This window comes from Sebastes fasciatus, chromosome 12 (genome assembly GCF_043250625.1).
Source record: "Sebastes fasciatus isolate fSebFas1 chromosome 12, fSebFas1.pri, whole genome shotgun sequence".
In the NCBI taxonomy this organism is placed as follows: domain Eukaryota; kingdom Metazoa; phylum Chordata; class Actinopteri; order Perciformes; family Sebastidae; genus Sebastes; species Sebastes fasciatus.
The window spans coordinates 15316220-15335734 of NC_133806.1; the positions used below are offsets into that span (position 1 = coordinate 15316220).

Sequence of the window (19515 nt, forward strand, 5' to 3'; positions counted from 1 at the left end):
AGAGGCACATGATTTTTGTTCAGATTACCTGTCTCATGCACTACTGTCAGGATATAGTGAGCGTTTTATAAAAAATACTTTTTTTAATCATATTTGCTCCATTTCTACCCACTGCTGCTTTGACTAGAAGATCCAAATAGTTTTCTTTGTGAAGTTTGAAAGGCCTAATGGTTGAGGAATATCTTAAAATATTCCATACTAATATAAGAATGTATACCAATAACACTGAATGACAGAAAACAGTGCATTGGTTTTATAATATTGATAATAATAATATTAATGACAGAGGTTGGAGGTGTCCTGACCATTTATAATAATAATAATAACAGTAATAAATAAAATGAAATATAGTATAATAATAGAGTGCAGGGATGATATATATCTGTAGGCCAACCAGGAAGTTAGCAACTCCCTCGCCAAAAAAACAATGGGATTTTTCTATTGGGTTTTGGATTATTGCAGAAAATAAGTTCTGTGGCAAACACACGTTTATGATACTTACACGTTTTGTTCAGCAAGATAATCGTCACAAATGAGCACCACTTTTATGATTTGCCTTTTTTAAAAGCTTCAAAATTCACAAGTGGGATATTTATTGGCGTGTTTCATATTGTAGAACAAAACCTAAAATCTCTTAAACTTTAACCACAGACCTTATTTCAGGCATCAAACCAAAAACTCATTAAAATAAAACATTGACTTTCAGACGAGGGAAACGGAAGTGATAAATTGCTAACTCATTTCCAGGTTTTAGGACTCAATCCTGTAGCACTCTATACTTAATAAATAATAATTCAAGGACATTAATGGAAGAAATTCACACCCTATAACACATTTTTTTTCCACCAACTTTATTATACAAATTCTTTGTAAGTCACTGTCGTATCCGAGGGGATCAATGCATTGAACAATAACAAAAGGGTTGTTTCGAAATTTATAGGCATGAAAATAAATCCATGAATTTCATTACTGGACACGGTCCCTACCTGTCCGTACAATTTACTGTTAGTAATGTGTTAACATTTCAGGTGGCCATTAACCATCCTCTATCTAAATGAATTCATAATGGTAAAAACACACACCATATTCATTCATTTCTCTCTGATAACTAGCTTTTTAGCTCACTTGCCTGCGTGTCAGTTCTCAGTTGTGAAAAATAAACATCCCCTGTAGTCTTGTAGGAGGCTATGACAATAGAAAGACAACAAAATGCTATGAGTTTGGCACTGTACAATTCATTAAATATACTAACACATAATCTGCTGAATCCTCAAATTAATGTCGAAGAGATCACTGAAAATATTCTGATTGTACTAGCTATACAAAATACAATACTTGCACAAATTAGATTAACCATTTATAAAAGTGTGATGATGAGCTTCGATGGATATATGGCTTGTGAGATATTACAGACTTTGCTACAGACCTTTTGTGGCTCTATTAAAAAAATCTAATACTACTGTATGTCACCTGTCCTAGTTCCCTGAAAAAGACGCTCAAAGCTTCCCATTAGACCTCCGCTTTTCTCCAATAAACATTCATCCGAACACACACACATTATGGCATCATGGGTTTAGTGTGTACAACCCATGTTATTGGGTCAGGCTGCTCCAGTCTGGTTAATAACTCCCGAACACATCTGTCCCAAACACCGTCGTCTACACATACGTTTAGAAGGCTGCAGATTTTTTCAATAGATATTTTTGTACCCGAGTGGAAACCTAAGTAATCACTTGAGATCAAGAAGTCATAAGGCCGATGTCTAGGCACAGTACATACAGCTGAAAATATTGGCCATATCATAAGCGTCGATGACCTTCAAATCCAGGCATATTCTGTAACTGCCTCTCAATGAAATGGAGCTGGCATGCATCAAGATCTGGAACGTTTTTAAAAACTTTATGACCAGATGTATGAAAAAAACCAACTAGTCGTGAGAATGCTAGTTATCTAAAAACAATAAACACTTAAATCCCACCAAGTAAAAGAACATCACATCATAAGATAATTGTTAATAATAACCATAACAGTTATAATAATTATTAATAATAATACACTCCATCATATTCATAACAACTACATTGAGCACTGTGTATAGGAAGATTGTCCGAATGAAATCTGTGTTTCTGTTGATCAGTATTTCATCTCTGTATCCGTTCGCATGACTGAACAAAAAAATCAAGCAGTAACAAGTTCCTCCTTTGACTTCATGTTGATAAAAAACTCTCAATACAGTACCCTCCATTGATCAGTCCCACCGTCAGCCGTGCTCGTATACAGAATGTAAACCTTGAGGACACGATACAAAGTTTGTATCTGGTGCAAATATCAGGGGATAGATTTGTGCAAAGTTTGTTTTTTTTGTCTCTGTTTCTCTTTGAACTGTGCTTAAATTGCTCTTGTTTTTTGTACACATTAATACTTAATACATCATGACAATATCAACACAAAATCAAGAGAAAGAGATAGTATTTCATATGGACCACAGATATCACATACTACAGTATATAGGATAGGATAGCCCTTAGTATTGATAAGCGTTGTTATTGATGAATATTTTTTTTTAATATTTTTTTTTTTTTTTTTACTGGCTGAAGTGCGTTATGATACAGCAAGGTCTTCCTCTTGAGGATGGCGAGGGCTTCCCAACCATCCAAGTCTCTTATTGAGCCACGCAGGAGAAAGGCCTCAGGTCGCCCTCTCGCTCCTGACTCAGAGGGGTGTGTGTGTTTTTTTGGCTTGCTCTGAAGCCAATCCTTTGACTGTACAAAATATCACTGACTTGTATAATTTGTCACCTGGTGAGAATAATAAAATGGTGATTGTCAGACCAGCTTCCTCTGTGGTATTTTATTTGTATCTCCATAAATGGCTTTGAAGGACAGTTGTGTAAGTGCAACCTCTGCGTCACCGTCTATTCATTTGTGCTCTGTAGAAAAAACCTTTGCTCTTCGCTCGTAACCTGCGTTAAAGCAAGTTATTGGTAAACTGAACACATGTTGACTCGTCTATGTCAAGATATTTTTTGTAATAACGTGACAGATGGCTCTATATTATTAGGTAGCCCATTGTTTTTACAGTTAAGTCCTGATCTATAGATGGGATCCTTAAGGGGAAACTCACCCATAATGTAATGAAACACCAGTGATCAGAGTGTGAGTCCCTCTGGGGGTTTGGGTCTAAGGTCACATGGAAAACTAGGCAACCCAGGCGTCAGATCGGTAATGTGGGTCCACGGTTTAAAAATCGGGCGCGGAGTCCTGCCAACGGTGTCAGGCTGTTGTGTCCCAGTCAGAAACAGCCCCCACCTTGTCCGCTCATTTACACAGGAAGCAACAAAAATCAGTTCTGTCTCCCCATGTGTCAGGATGACGTTGAGTGTCAGTGTTCATTCACACTCGTCTGGTCCACCGGGCTTCTCACCCATGAGGTTCAGTTTAATAAATCATTGTCGGCGAGAGCTGAGCAGGTTGACAGTCCAGCAGGTAGTCGGCTCTATTCTCTATTGAATTCAGTGATATAATATCCCGCATGCTTCTCCTCTTCATCCACCTCTTGTGTCCTATTCTTCTGACGATATATCTATACATATATATATCTATATCTATAGATATATATATCTATATCTATATCATATCATCTCTTTCCCTATCTAATATGGCTCCTGAGTACTTTTTGAAAAACATATATAAAAACAAAATTATGAACGACACTTCTGTTGATTTTGTTTCACCCTTCCCGTCAGTCTTTCTACAAGTAATGGCACCGCTGTATATGGCAATATGGCAAATTTTGTTACAAAATATGGCTGATGCAGGCTATCACATAATTAGAACAGATATTCCCCACCTAAATTTTTAATTAAGTAATCATATTTAAGCTATTTAATTACAAGATAACACTAATTTGAATAGCCTAAACACGTTATACTGTTACTATGCTATATACTTCTAGTTGTATTTCTTGTAGTTGTATCTCTAATAGTTAAATGCAGAAGGGTGATCTATTCCCATGCCTATGATGAGGGGTAAACTCTACATTAGGCACAAACCTCACACCGTCACCTCATTTTTACTCCCCGTCCTGATCCCCTGATTCCCTCCTGCACTTCCTGCTGACCCCCCCTGACCGCCTCCTCCTGGTATGAAATGTAGCTGCTCGATGGTGTTCTGCCTCTTCGCTGCGAAAGCCATCCTCCTGGCGCTGTGGCCCCCTAGTGTTCCCGTTCCCATGACTACCCCCGCCCCGGGCATCTCCCCCGCCCAGCCCATGCCCCCGCTCATGGCCGTGCTCCTCTCCTGCTCCCGTCCGGACGTGGGGTGAGAGTTCATCTTGATCATGTGGTGGCGGTCGAGGGAGGGCGTGGCGCAGACGTTCTGCTGGGACTGGGCCTTCTGCTGGCGAGGCAGCGTGGGGACGGTACCTCCTGTGTTGGCGTATGGATCTACGACCCCCATCCCGCCGGGCCCCATTCCGCCGGGCCCCATTCCGCCGGGCCCCATCGCGCCGGGCCCCATCCCGCCGGGCCCCATCCCGCCGGGCCCCATCGCGCCGGGCCCCATCCCGCCGGGCCCCATCCCGCCGGGCCCCATCGCGCCGGGCCCCATCGCGCCGGGCCCCATCCCGCCGGGCCCCATCCCGCCGGGTCCCATCCTATCTTCCAAATGGTCCGGAGACATGAGGAGCCGTTCCTGCCTGTCCTGCCTGTCCCCTCTGTCCTGCCGATCCCCTCTGTCCTGCCTGTCCCCTCTGTCCTGCCTGTCCCCTCTGTCCTGCCTGTCCCCTCTGTCCTGTCTGTCCTGCCTGTCCCCTCTGTCCTGCCTGTCTCCTCTGTCCTGCCAGTCTCCTCTGTCCTGCCTGTCTCCTCTGTCCTGCCTGTCTCCTCTGTCCTGCCAGTCTCCTCTGTCCTGCCTGTCCCCTCTGTCCTGCCTGTCCCCTCTGTCCCCTCTGTCCTGTCTGTCCCCTCTGTCCTGCCTGTCTCCTCTGTCCTGCCAGTCTCCTCTGTCCTGCCTGTCTCCTCTGTCCTGCCTGTCTCCTCTGTCCTGCCTGTCTCCTCTGTCCTGCCTGTCCCCTCTGTCCCCTCTGTCCTGGGGCTTCCTGGTGAGGGTCTGCGTGTTGGAGTTCTTGTTGGAGGCAGCCATGGCTTTGTAGTACTGGTGTTGCTGGTTCTTGGACATCCTGGAGAGTGTCCCCGTGTTGCCAGGGACGTCACCCATGTTGAGCAGCGGGTCGGTGGGTTTAACCTTCCTCGGCTTGGAGAGAGTGTCGTAATTGGGGTTGTACTGAGGCTCCAGAGGGGGATCCAGAGGGTACGGATTGGGGGTGGGTGAGGCAGGCATGCCAGAAGGCGGCGGCGGGATCCAGGGACGGACTGCATGTCTGGGGAGGGTTCCTCTCCCACTTAGGGTGTAGTCTCCACCCCAGTGGAGGTGGTGCTGAGAGGACTGCAGGGCCGGCTGGGCCGTGTGAGGCCGGCGCTTGGTGGTGCAGTAACCAGACGAGTATTCATCAAGACCTTTCTCTGGAAGCCAAACAAAATTTCTCTGAATTGTTTATCACCACAGTAAATAGCATCAGCACATAAATGACGCATCCTGCACTTTGCGCCCTAGTGTCAAGAGTGTCACCGTACTCTATGAAACTGCGGCGAGGGGAGAGAGAGGCCGCTACATTTTTGTCCTCATTTCTGGGAAATGAAGGTACTTACCGAGGCGTTTGAGCGAGGAGTATCTGTTGAGCTCCGGCTTGGTGGCGCTCTCATAGGAGGGCGGCAGCTGAGCCAGGTTGTGCAGGGAGTGGTGGAAGGCGGGCTGGGATTTGGTGTTGTTGTGTTTACTGGAAAGCAGGGTGCCCCCAGCTGCCAGCTGAGCGTTGTTCATTCGAGGGGTGCGTTCTGCAGAGACCACAGGGAGAAAACGACTGTGTGTTAAATGAGATTTGCTCCTCTGGATATAGCGCGCTGCACGTAGCTGTGTGTGAATCTGCTAACGTTCACTGGAACAGACAGATTTTAACTCAACAAGCAACCAGAGATCTGATAATCATTATTATTGTTGGGATGAATGAGTCCCTCTTCTGAGCTTAAACCAAACTGAACAAAGTAAATGAAGCATCGTGGTGATTACATGTCATTTACATAGGAGCCAGCTGCCTTACCGATAGTTGCCGTGTGTTTGGGGCTGGTGCCTGAGGAGTGGATGAAATTGTGCTGCAAATTGCCCACTGCAAGTCAAAAGAACATAAGGTAATCAGCTCAAAATGGATGTCAGGCAGTTTCCAGTTCAATGGTCCTTTAACATAAAAAGATCTACGCAACTATAGACATTTATGTATCTGCATTAATTCACCCTCACATGCACAACATCATCATGTAAAGCATACATATTTTAAAATCTCCAGATTCCTGTTCTTTTTATTCTACAAAGATATCTCGATGGTGGGACACAGAAAACAACCTGCATCCACATGCAGACGTGACAAACACGATGCGCCTCGGCACACCGAGGATGCAGTTACAAAAGCTTCTGATTGTGCCTCTGATTGTGCTATTCACTCATGCTGTAAAAACTCTCACATCTGTTGTCCTTGCTGGGCAGTCCTGGGGCGTAGAGATTTTTCGGAGGTCTCCCCAGTGTCCCCTGTCCGTCCCCTACAGGCAGAGCCACGCTGTTGTTCCTCTCATCCTGCTGGACTGGACTCGACTGGTGCCGCAACATGTCAACCAGCGCTCTAATGGTGGAACAAACACAAGCAGAAGGGAAGCACAAGATGAAATCGCCTTCTTTTAAAAGCAGACACTGGTTGATGGGTAAAACTTTTATTTTAGAATCAGTATTATTATTGTTATTATTCTATTTATATATACGTAATATCCTCTTATCTTACATGTTTTTATCTTATATGTTTTATATATGTAATACCTTCTCATCTTATTTGTTCTTATTTTATATGTTATTGTCATATATGTGTTTTTTGTTTTTATTTGAAGCACATTGAGTCGACGCCTGTCGTATGAAATGTGCTATATAAATAAAATTGTATTTATTTGATTGATTTACAATAAACTATAGCTCAAATTCATGAAGTTATGCTTAGTCGTCTATGTTTTAGGACTCACACTTTTGTGATGAGTGTCTTTTCAGTCATTATCAATATTGTCCACAAGGTATTATTTAGGTAACAGATCAATCATATTCATGTGAGGATGAATGTAAGTCATTTGATTTCAGATCAATTTAATTTAAACATTTACTGTATTTAAATTGTGAAGGAATCAGTATTTTTCACAATCACTCTTATGTACAGCGATGAATCTGTTACTGTACTTGAAAAAAATAGCACTATTAATCATTTGCATTCTTTAAAGATCAATCAAACGCTCTATATCTGTTTACAACCATCCCCCGACTACTGAAGCCCAAGATAGAAAACTGCAACCTGTACAAAAATCAAAATGCATTATTGCCAAGATATAGGAGATAAAAAGCCCAGAGGAATCAAAACAAGCATGAATCCTGCAGCAGCCACTCGATGAAGATCAAATATGTTTCATCTGATGACTAACAAACATCATTCTGAGCCCAGGATGATGAATCTGGGCCATTTATGGAGTCCTGAAACCCTAATTTCATTACAGCATTCATACATTGAATGAAGTAACACATCCAGCAGCGAGAGGTGATGACAAAATAGGTTTCAAAGCCTCACCTGGGCATGTTGAGGTCCCTTTGGTTGGCTTCCTGTTGCACTTTGTTGAAGACCACCTTGATGCCCACAGCGACGGCCACCATGAACACAATCACGCCTCCGATGACGAAGCCCGTGTTGTGGCTCTGCTGCTTCAGCGGATCAAAGTCTACGTTGGGATCATCTGGTAGCACCATGGTTTCTGTCTGCGGCTTGGCCCAGTCCGGAGAGTAGTAGTTCTTACAGTTCTCCTGATCCAGCTGCCGGCTGCGCTCCGGGCAGCAGAAGCGGTAGTGGCAGGTTCCACAGCAGAAGATGAAGGAGTCCTTGGAGCAGTTGAAAGCGCTGTCAAAGTGTCCCATGACATCATAATAACCCCGACATACATCTATCCATATATCCATCATGCGGGGTTTTATGGGCGCTACCTGGGCGGCGCCCAAGGGAGGTGCGAGGGCCTCTGATGAGGTCACATTCTTAGGGAACATGACCTGGGGAAGGGGTCTCGGAGGCGTCTCCAGAACTCCCTCTGAGATTTCTGGAAGCTTCTCAGGGGCTTTGGTCCTGCCTTGGAGAGCAGCTGGCCTGATGTTGGCCTGCATGGCGAGGAGCAGGAGCGAGGGGTTGGGGTCAGCCTCGGGCTGCTCGGTGAAAGGCCTCCCTGAGCGGTCTGTGTGCTGAGGAGGGGGCGACGGAGAGGTCTCCGCAACAGCGGTGAGCGGGGCAGCAAGGAGGGAGAGCAGGGAGACAGCGAGGACTCGGAGAGTGGTGGTGGGCGTCATTTTTTACATGACTAAGAGATCTATTTTCTGTTGTTGAGTCAATGCAGTTACAACGCTGTATCCGCTTTTGCAGTTTAGCCCACTAAAATGGCATGTGAAATATTCAAGTAGCATGTACAACCTACTGGATATTGATGATGTATCAGTCGTCTCATTCAGCAATGCTGGATGATGAAATCTGAAGCCTGCTTTTTGTTTTGTCAGAGTATTTATACGGTGTAATATTAGAAGAGGTCTGCCTCTATCAAAAACAGTTGGTAGGTTTCAATAATTGTCGATAATGGTATGAAAATGGTTTTAATTTGCTGCTAGAAAGCAACTCTGAATGCGTAATGACTTCATCGTTTGCCCTCTCAAGTCTAGAACACTAAAATGGATGCAGCTTTGTAAAAAGGACAAATTGAAAACAACAATCTTCATGCTTTTAGTCCTTAATGCCCTGTTCTACTCTTCCCTCTGAACAAAAGAACAAATATCTGACGTTCTGCTGGGTGGAATTAATTTTTGTAACCACGAAGGGCTGGTAAAAAATTTGTAGCAAGGATTTTCAGTAAAATATGGCGGTCCTATACATTCCTGTGCTGATCGTGGCACTTGAACAATAGTCTATGGCCAGTGTTTTATCAAATGTAAACGGTTATATCGGTTTTGCTCATTCCTGGAGGACTATTTCAGTCTGGCACTACATACATTCAGAATTGGCACTTATTTAAGATGTTCTTTTCTGAAAAAAAATTCATGAAATCTATAATACTTTCATATATTTTGAGTTTATCTGCATTGTAAACAATCAAATAGGATTAAGAGATGAAAACTGTCTATTAATGATGCCTAGTTTCTCCATGTTAACTGGTTCTAGGCACTCGTCACGTCTTTATGCACCGTGTACTTTATCTCCGTCTTCTCTATGGCTGGATTAATAATATGCATCCGTAGTCGCCTGGCACGGACTGTAACTGTGATTGGGCTGGGGGGTGATAATGAGGGAGGCTCAGCTCAAGTGCTAGAAGACTGTAACAGCTGAAAATCAGGAGTAAGCATAAACCAAGGAAACGACTCCCAGCCTGTGAAACACACTGCAAAATGAGGCAAACGTCACAGATTTTTAAATGCTCTCTATTCAGCTTTTAGGCACACAAAAAGTTCACTAATTAGATATGAACTGGATGGCACATTGCGTCTCCGTGTGACATGTCTCTCTCTCTAAGTAAAATTATTCCTGATTTGTCTCCGAGGTTCAAAGAATATCACTTTTGTTGAGAAATATGTAAATGTGTGAAGTTATTGTGTTGGAGGTGTTGGCAATAATAGACAGAGGCAGATCTGTCTCCCACAGAAATTATAATTATATGTAATTATCAAAAACGTCTCTATCTGTGGCGGAGAATGTAGGCACAGATGGGGGGGAGACAGAACGTTGAAATCACTGAGGGCTCCACTTGTTTCAGTTACATGCTCCTCTGACCTTCTGAGGAGAGTTCAGAGGAGGAAACACACAAAGGCAGTGGGTCTCCAACTGACTACAAAGTGTTCTTCTGTCGCCTCTAAATGTTCTGCTTGATTCCCAGAATTGTCTTCGGGTTTCAACAAACCTGGAACGAGTCCGCTGTAATACAAAACAAGAGGCGTGATTAGAAAATAACCCCACTTATGTGACAGAATCATTTTTATTAATTTGCATTATGTGCATTGTGAGAGAGTGTGTGTTTCGTTGCAGGAGCTCCTGAAAAGCCAGTGATGGAGAAAAGAGAGTGCGAGAGGCAGAGGGATAAATGCAGGGTAGGGATTTAAAATGAGCAAAGAGATTGTGGCGAGCGGGAAGAGCCAGAGGTATAGATGCAGAGACGATCATGAGTGGGAGGGCGGTGTGTGGGTGGGCACAGAATCAAGTACATTTCTCCCAGCACTTACCAATACAACACAGCACATCACACAAACAGCAACGCCAAACAGAGCTGCAAACACAGTCAATGCCACACACGAGAGGAATGCTAATGAAGACTATAAATCAGTTTAATAAAGGAGGAGAAACTGTAAAATAAAAGCTTTTTGTGTGCACAAGAGAGACTACATAGTAGGCTTTCTGTTTCTCTCTCCTTTATTCCCTCTTGCTCCCTCCTTCTCCTCTTTTCTCCCTCGTTCTGCCTTTCTCAGATTCTGTGCGTGGGTTGAGGCAGCTAACTCTCTCAGAATAGCAATGCAGCTCTGTCTGTGTGTGAGTGAAAGAGGCAGTGAAAGAGAAGGGGAGGCAGAATCCAATCTGCACCCATTAGCCAAAACCAGATTTCAAAGTCACACATCTGCCCCGTCTCTTGCTCGACGAGATGACACCGACGCCTCGCCGCCTTCAACTCCATCCATTACCATTATTTTCTGGTCTCATTTCATGAGGATTTTCTTGGCTAGTAATGTCCAGACCAAATGAATGTGCAATTACAGCTTTCTAACAATGAATGAGATTTAAAATTGAAAAAACATGGAGTGTCAGTCCTCATGCACCCAAAAAGGCGTGAATATCACATCCTTCCAGCAAAGTGACTCAACGTACAACTGATTTCCTGTAGGTATTTCCATACTGCAGCAGCACAGAGGATGGGAACTAAAGGGTGAAGGGCAACAACACACTCACAACTGTGTAGATGCATCCCTGAGTTATAGGCAGCCACTGAAGGGAGAACAAACCATTTGCGTAGATCCCTTTTCATTGCAAGCTATTGTACCAAAGCAAATGAAGCCTTTACTTTCACTGCAAAGGATGCTGACCAGCTGTGCAGGAGACTGTGCATGCCACAATCTCAACAGGTGTTTGTTGGAAATGAAACAAAATGGCCTCTCTCTTTTTTTTTTTCTTTAGACGCGCTGTTGCAAAAGAAGAAAAAAAAAAAAAAAGCACTGAATCAATGAAGGAAAAATAAATCCTTAACACAAGTCATGTTGGTGATGCAAAAAAGACATTTAGATAACAGTGAAAGCAGTCAAATACATGCTGCGCAATGACTGCATCTGGACATCGACTCCTTAGAATAAAACCCATCCTTCATTAGGTTAATAAGTTGCAAGTTGCGATGAACAAGCATGCGGGTTATGGAAATGACTTGCATGTATCAGTAGGCTAAGAGTGCGTGGGTGTATCCGTGCCGGTGCGTGTTTCTCTCTGTGTGTGTGTGTGTGTGTGTGTGTAGTCCGGCTGGATGTCTTAATAACAATATGTTCCATAATGTCCCTGTCGATTAAAGTGTTTAAGTGATGAAAAACATGTCTGCCAAGCCTAAAGAAAAGCCTTTTCTGTGGCGCAGCTTTTCATCCAAATGTTTTGTTTGACATCCCTCCAGCACAGTGCAAAAAACACATTTATCCACACTAGACAAGAAACACACAAATGAAGGTATCAAACAGTTTTTGCGCGTATAATTCATTAGTTGTAATGATGCATTAGTAAAAAAAAAGGTGCATAGTGTCGTGTCTGTGTCTTACCTGTGCGTTGCTGTGAGGTTTGGTGCTGGAGAGCTGTGGAGAGAGAGAGCCTGCGCACTGGATCTCAAGCGTTCCTCAGATGGCAGCCTGTTATTGTGGCACAGGATGATCAGGACAGCTTGAACTGTTGCTGGATCCGACACCTGTTTTTTTTAAATCACAAGTGCTGCAAATCGATGCGTCTCCATCAGGCTTTTAATCCATTATCACTGTAGGAGCAGCAGCAGCAGAGAGAGAGAGAGAGACGAGGTGTTGTGAGATTTTCTGATACATGTGACAAAAGCGATGCAACTACATCAGAAAATTCCGTTTGTTGCAAGTTCTAGTGCAACTATCCGGGCAGTGCGTAAAAATGACAAAACGCGTCACCAAAAAGATGAACTTTTCTCCATCTAGAATCGACTGAAGCTGGTTCCCTTCATAATTTTCCAAGCGAGATCAGGTTAGACCGCCTAACTGACTGCGACTGGCCTGGCGGAGGTCCGCCGGTGGGGGAGCTCTGTGATTGGTCGCTCACTCTGGTGCTGATGAGACTCTCCTCACTCTAGTGCTGATGAGTCTCCAGCTCCGCGCTGCTCGTCGCTGATGCTCCATCATTAGGCCCATTCAACTGGTGGCGTTCATCTTTATTCCCCTCCATTTAATTTGCCTCTTTAATTGAATGACCCTGGAGACCCACATTTTACTCTCTCTCTGAGAAAAAAAACATCAGTCAGGATTTTTTTTTTTGCTACTGTTATTTCATAAAAGTAAAAAGGTTGAGATAATTATATAAAAAGTCAAATTAAATAAAAAATGTAATTAAAGCAGCAGGTAAAATTCAGCGGAAGACCTCCGAAATCCAAAGTGTGTTTTTCTTTGTGTGTGTGTGAGCGAGAGGAAAAAAGAGACACGGTTGCCACAGCAACTGTGTCATTATGTTGGTGGCAATTATGAAAGCGATGAAAACGGGAAGGGGAGAGGATTGGCGCAAAAAAGCTCCAACACTGAACGAAACTGTCCATTAGACCCGGAGCTGGTAATTCACAGATTTCTTAAAGCTGAAGACGAGCAGGGACAAGTTGGAAAAACGTAAAGGAGATGTGGTGTGATGGATGTAAGAGATGGAAGTTGTCACACACAGTTAACTGCCTCCTCACGATGCTCACATCCTCAACAGCACATGAATGAAACCGGATTTAGGTCTTTAGCTGAGGAACTTAGTGATCACACATTAGGCCTTCAGGATGAATCATAATTAATACCATTAGTGACAGGAAACCAGCATGCACTCCCTTTACACCGAACAGAACAAAGATTCACATCATTTAACAAAATACATTTCAAAGTGTTTGTGGATATGCTATGGAGGTGGATGCCAGGTGGGGAAGGAGGTAAGCACTTCCAAAACGGGGCTTGGGGAAGGTATAAAGGGTTGTGTGGAGCCCCAGGTGTCTACTGATAATTACCTGCATGGCAGGTTGCTATTTCTACACAGGTGGGTGGGCTGCTGCATGTCTGCAGCAGAGGCTGGTGGAGCCCTTCATTAGATGGTCCGATGACGCTCTACCGGGTGCACTTTCACTCTCTGGTTTGCTGGGTTGGATGCAATTACTGATTTCCTCATAATGGTTATTCCATCACTGCAGAACAGGAGACCACTATAAACAAAAAAAGTGCTACGGTACATCACTGAGCAGTAAAAGCAGAGGTTAGTATCCATTCTCAGCGGCTATTCTAATACGCACGCACCTATAATTGCAGAGCAGCTTTTACAATAATAAATAATTATGCATGCAAAGGAACTCCAAATAAAAGAGCAAATATGACTCATTTTTAATTTCACTTCTTGTATTTCAATGTTTTATTAATTTAAATAATTTAAAATGGACACAAATATCCAGTCTGCACAATGACAGGAGATTCGGAGGCACATTTTCCATCCAGATTAAGACAGCGCTTCAGTGTGTTTCCTTGGGAAATGTAGGCCCCGCATGCATTTAGTAGAGAAAACCTGCCCAGGAAACTCTGCCAGTGCAACAGGTGGGGAGACAAATTCTATCAAAAGGTGGAAGGTTTTCCTACAGATGTCCTCTCAGGTTCCCACATGGCTGGTCAGAGAGCTGGGTACCTGAGAGCACACGCTGCTTTGTAGGGAAGCAGGAGGTCACACCACTGTCTGCTTAATACAGAGAATAGATGATTCATTGTTTTATAAAGTAGTCTGGCAGACTTCCCTGTTCCCTCACAGCCACCGATCTAGGTCTTCACACACAACCACAAGACAGCTGAATACAAACATGTCAATTATAAACAACTTTTGAAAATACTGGACAGTGAAACCATTTTAGAAAAAATAAAAACTTAAAAAAAGGGGTTGAGATTCCATGAAGAACATAACAGACCTCTTGTACTCCACTGCCAGCTCTTTCCATACCTTTACTTCATTCAGATCACAATGTGAAAAATACTATTTAAAAAGATGTTACAATTTTGCGCGACATTAACAATATTTCTCTCCCGATTGTGAACCCACCGACTTCTCGCACAATTGTTTAGCGACTTCTACCATTATTTCCTTTGAGTTCAATTTGAAAACCTGACATTAGTTAAAGTAACAACCTGGTTTTGGACTCACGAGTGAGCCTGGCTGAGCAGTACACAGTACCATCACAGCAGCATTTACCAAGAAAACACTTTAAAAAGAGCTGATATCAAGTGTGAGACAACAAAAGTTATTACGTCTCATTAATGGACAGACATTAGAGGCCATGTTTTGCACAGTGAAACCCATTCCCTGTATCAATCATTCACACTAGGCCAAGGGGCAAAATACACAAACGGATGGCATGATTTCCGCAGTGAAGGTGTCGTCTTTCCTTTAAAAGAGGAACATTTTATCATCATGTCTTTAGGTATGGAAATAATTAACAGACCTGTAATGCCAACAGGACAAAGTGGTGGCAAAACAGACGTTAAGGAATGAGTACAAAGTGGACAGTCTGGATAGGTGGTAGAAAGAGTCAGGAAAAAAAGGAACAAAAACATTGTCAGCACACTTCAATATTTATATTTACACACTCTCGCGCTCACACACGTACACGCACACACACACACTGAGAATTTCGCGGAGGTATTAAAGTCGCCTCAACGCACGTTTTTTGTCTGCTTTCTTTTTCCCTGCTACATTATTAGTGCTACTACTACTGTTGCTGTTACTGGTGGTGCTGGCTGCGTTAGCTCCGTTACCCAGAGCTGCCGGCACTGCTGCTGCGCTGGGTCCCGCTCTCTTCATGGGGTCACCTGCGTGCTTCTTCGGCTGCGGGCCGTCATTAGGGTCCTGAGGTGCCCCGGCGGGACCCATGGCGTGGATCTCCGTGAGCAGACGAGCGCGGGACTCGTATTCTGCATAGTCCTCTAACAGCAAACGCCCGGCCTCTTCGTTCAGAGCCGACTCGGGATTCGGATGGATGAGAAGACACTTGATTGTCTGTGGGGAAATAGAAGGAGATGAAAATGTAAAAATAGTGACAGCAACACAGCTGACACTCAGAACAACAAAAGACGGATGGTTCCGCTTACAAGTAAGACGTGTCTGAGGCCGAGTTCTGCCTTCCAGTCCCTCTTCAACACGTTGACACAGATCTCTCCCTTGTGACCCACATTGGGGTGAAAAATCTTGGTCAGGAAATAACCCTTGGGTGGAACCCCAGGGAAGTCCTTCCCGAGGACCAGACGCATACGGAAAACGCCGCCAGCAAACGGAGTTCCCTCTGTCAAGGCATAAAGAATTCATCTCATGAACAGTATGTCCTGACTGTGGCAAACCTGCTCCATAAAAACAAAGAGGGTCATTGAACGGCAACTGAGTCAACTAACAAAATCATAGAAAATCTTACATCCATGTCCGCCACACATCATTTAGTTCAAACTCCTTGTTTTTAATCATAATCTATTTGGGTTATGATGAAAACTGTCACATACGCTCTAATTAATATGCACCTTATATAATACACTGTATTGCTACTTGAAAATAATGACTGAAGAAAGCAAAATGAAACATTTGGATACACAGGGTTCCTACAGCTTAAGACAAGTTACATTTAACACTTTTTTTTAAATCCACTCAGAATAAAATTCAACACTAACTTCATAACCAAATTGAAGAAAAAAAACACATCAATTACTTAACGTGGTGGAGACAAGGGTAGAAGAGAACTGGGAAATACCTGCCGTCTGTTGCATTGATTCTCACCGTGCCGAGTTTGAAACACTTCCTGCACAAAATTCACCGTATACACTTCCTTGTACCGGTTTCCGCTATGCTGCGAAATCTTGGTTGAACAGCTAGTTTTCATTGAATTAACACTTCCCTTTTTTCGTCGCTAGCTAGAAGATGGTGCATCTGCGCTGAGCATGCCGGACACAAACAAAATAAGAGTATTGTTGGTTGCACTATCCTGATCTGTGTGACATTCTGTAATTTTTTTTTTAAAAATAGACGTTACCAATTGTTTTGAGATTTTAAATTGTAATGTCAGAAAAAAAAAAACTATTCATAAAATCCTACTTTCCATGTCTTAGCATTAAGACTTTTGAAAATTTGATTTAAGATATTTTAATACCAATTAAGGCCGTTTTTTTAGAATGAATTCAACGCCTTTTAAGACTTTTTAAGGATCCGCTGGAACCCTGATACAGTTTGTTTGCAACTATCCGAGACCAATACCAGTATCAGTGCAGATAAGTTGCTCTGCAGAGCAGTTAACAAAATGTGGGCAAGTGACTGGCTCTTCAAGACGTACTTAACAATAACAAGGTCTGAAGCAATGAGCTCATAGTGATAAGATAGCAGGTACATTGTTGGCTGTGTGGTTTAAGTGGGTTATGTGTCTAACATGTAATTATACATCTACTAAATCCAGATATAAAGCCTTTATACAATAATATGTAAATTGTCAAGGAGCCATGGAAAGGAAATAATTTCTACTTTGTAAAACTGACGCACTAATGTGCGTCTTAAGGAGTCGTTCGCCTAATGACTAAATTATGTAAAAAAGAACCTGAACACAGTGGAGCAGACAAGTGTTACCTCATAAGCAAGAGGAGTTCACAGGTGAGAGCCGTTATTATTACCTCAGGGTGATGATAAACGGTTGGTGATCAAGTGAAATGTCCTCACTGCCAAGCTGTTATCAAGCTACTTTATTGAATGTGTAGTGGTGAGGGGGCTGCTGGTACAAGTACGACACCTAGATGCAACATGAATTTCGTTTTAAAACTAGGGCTGTCAATCGATTCAAATATTTAATCGCATGATTGGTCCATAGTTAATCGTGATTAATCGCAAATTAATCACACATTTTTTTATCTGTTCAAAATGTAACTTAAAAGGGAGATTTAGCAAGTATTTAATACTCTTATCAACATGGCAGTGGACAAATACGCTGCTTTATGTATAGGTACCCATAGAACCCATTTTCATTCACATATCTCGAGGTCAGAGGTCATGGGACCCCTTTGAAAAAGGCCATGCCAGTTTTTCCTCACCAAAATTTAGCACAAGCATAGAGCGTCATTTTACCTCCTTTGCCATAAGCTAGTATGACATGGATTCCTTAGGTTTTCTAGTCTCAAATGATACCAGTATCTTCACTCTAGCTTTAAAACTGAGCCTGCTACAACCTCTGGAAGATCGATTGCGTTAATGCAAAGAAAATTAGAGAAATTATTGGCATTAAAACGAATGTTGACATCCCTATTTAAAACTAAATAATTTTTATTTAAAGAATAACTCTACATACTAGCTATTTGAAAGTGGACATAAGACCTTTAAGAATTGCATGCCGATTTATTTTAGTTTCTTTAAGTCCACCGTTAAAGTATATGTTCTACTCAAAAATGATGTGATTGTTACCTGATAGTTAGCATGTCCACCAATAAAATGTCAAATGTTCTGTATTGGCCTTTCAGTCATTCCTTTTAACCAGGGTATTAGACGTATAATATGTTAAGATAACTGTCTCATGGACAGACAGAAACAAATCCAAACAAATACTGACATGTGAAAATCACTGATTCTAAAACAAACTTGAATGATTACTGCAAATGGTAATACAGAGGACCTATCTCTCTGCTGAATATACTGTTAACTGTGTTATGTAAAAATGTCTTACTTTGAGAACGTACACACAGCGAAGGTGTTTTTTAAATTAATTTTATTTAACTTATCATGGTCAATGCCGATTTGGTATGACACCATACTGCAATCCTTACCCGGTCCTTCGATGGCTGTATGTAGCTCAGTTATGTCTTCATCACTGGGATAAATCTTGATACCCTCAGGCGGGTCTGCTGCTAGAGCTGAAACCTCTTTGTAGACCAAGCGAAGAATATGAGGAGGCAAATTCTCCACATTGGAGTTCTGGAGAGAGACAAAAAGATGGTTTAGTCAACTCTAGTTTGCATATCTACACAAACACAGAGCTACTACAAGAGAAAATGTAAAGTTAGGGGTATTTTCACAATATTGAGAGCAATGGTTAAGCTGCTTTACTGACACCATTAACTTACTGACCGATGGAGAAGAAATAGCGGACAGAAATAGTTAAATGCAGCGTCTGTAAACCAGTTTTTTTTTTAATCTGCCAATATTTGACTGCTGTTGTGATCTTTTTTCCTGGAGCATATCACCAATGCAACTGCTAAAAATCTGTACACTATGCTAGAAAGTATTATGGTCTTATTTCCTTACAACAGGCAACCTGTTTTGCACCTGCATTTTAACTTTGAGTACACAAAAATGGCATATCAAGTGTGTGAGAAAGAATAATGAATACTGGTATCAGCTTTGTAAAGCTATCAAAATTGATTCAAAGTTTTCTGACATTAGATAGATAGATAGATAGATAGATACTTTATTGATCCCAAATTGGGAAATGATTGTGTTACAGCAGCAGGTTTTCCAGGCAATGCATAGAAACAGTAAATAAAATGAATGCATGTGAATGGAAATCACAGAATCTCAGAAGCAGCAATAGCATCTTTAGTATGAACTGACCACTTCCCCAACCTACATTTTGAAATTGCAAGGAGTACATAAAATCACACACAACTGCAAAAAATGTCAAGGATATCAGAATAATTGTGGTCGTGGATGCTGGGTAGCAAAATGCAGGAGTCAAGTTTGCTTGGCGATTTAAAACCAACAAAGTCAACACAATTAATTAAGACAAACAACCAAAAAAGATATTTGTAAGATTGCAGGAATATGAAGAACGTCCTTCACTGGCAACCAGCTGAATCAATGCTAAAGATATATACTGTATCTACAGAACACACAATATAAAGAATATATTAGTAAACACTATAAATATACCAGACTACTAAAAAAAATATGAAATATAAACATATAATAAAATACTGTATACATTAGCAATGAGTGTAAGTTACAATTTGTATAAATAAAAATTAAATGAGGTAGTATAAGGCAATCAATTCATTGTCCTAACACTAAAAAAAAAACAATGCGACGTTTTAAATCATGTCCACACACATTGTTTGATATACTGTCTTTTTTAGAATAAAAAACAGA

The 19515-nt window shown here is 42.1% G+C and overlaps 2 protein-coding genes across 4 annotated transcripts in view; both read right to left on the bottom strand.

Moving 5' to 3' along the window:
• Positions 1 to 1263: 1263 nt before the first annotated feature.
• Positions 1264 to 12483, bottom strand: shisa7a (shisa family member 7a). Of its 3 annotated transcripts, none has more exons than XM_074653458.1 (7): positions 12312 to 12483; positions 11943 to 12151; positions 7708 to 10074; positions 6575 to 6729; positions 6157 to 6222; positions 5708 to 5893; positions 1264 to 5521 (listed from the first exon to the last, which is right to left on the bottom strand). In XM_074653458.1, exons 3-7 carry the CDS (start codon positions 8466 to 8468, stop codon positions 4053 to 4055), a joined length of 2637 nt encoding a protein of 878 aa, XP_074509559.1. In that variant the 5' UTR covers positions 8469 to 10074; positions 11943 to 12151; positions 12312 to 12483; the 3' UTR covers positions 1264 to 4052. The 3 variants fall into 3 exon arrangements, with proteins under 3 accessions (XP_074509559.1, XP_074509560.1, XP_074509558.1); XM_074653459.1 differs by having other exon boundaries at positions 1264 to 4704; positions 4741 to 5521; positions 11943 to 12481; XM_074653457.1 differs by having other exon boundaries at positions 11943 to 12483.
• A 1271-nt stretch (positions 12484 to 13754) lies between these two features.
• ube2s (ubiquitin-conjugating enzyme E2S) overlaps positions 13755 to 19515 on the bottom strand; it is a 6496-nt gene continuing 735 nt past the window's right edge. Inside the window, exons 2-4 of the mRNA XM_074653460.1 lie at positions 18198 to 18345; positions 15504 to 15694; positions 13755 to 15411 (exon numbers count right to left, since the gene is read on the bottom strand). Of these exons, the coding sequence (XP_074509561.1) occupies positions 15058 to 15411; positions 15504 to 15694; positions 18198 to 18345 (693 nt within the window). The 3' untranslated portion in view covers positions 13755 to 15057. The remainder of the gene's footprint in view (positions 15412 to 15503; positions 15695 to 18197; positions 18346 to 19515) is intronic.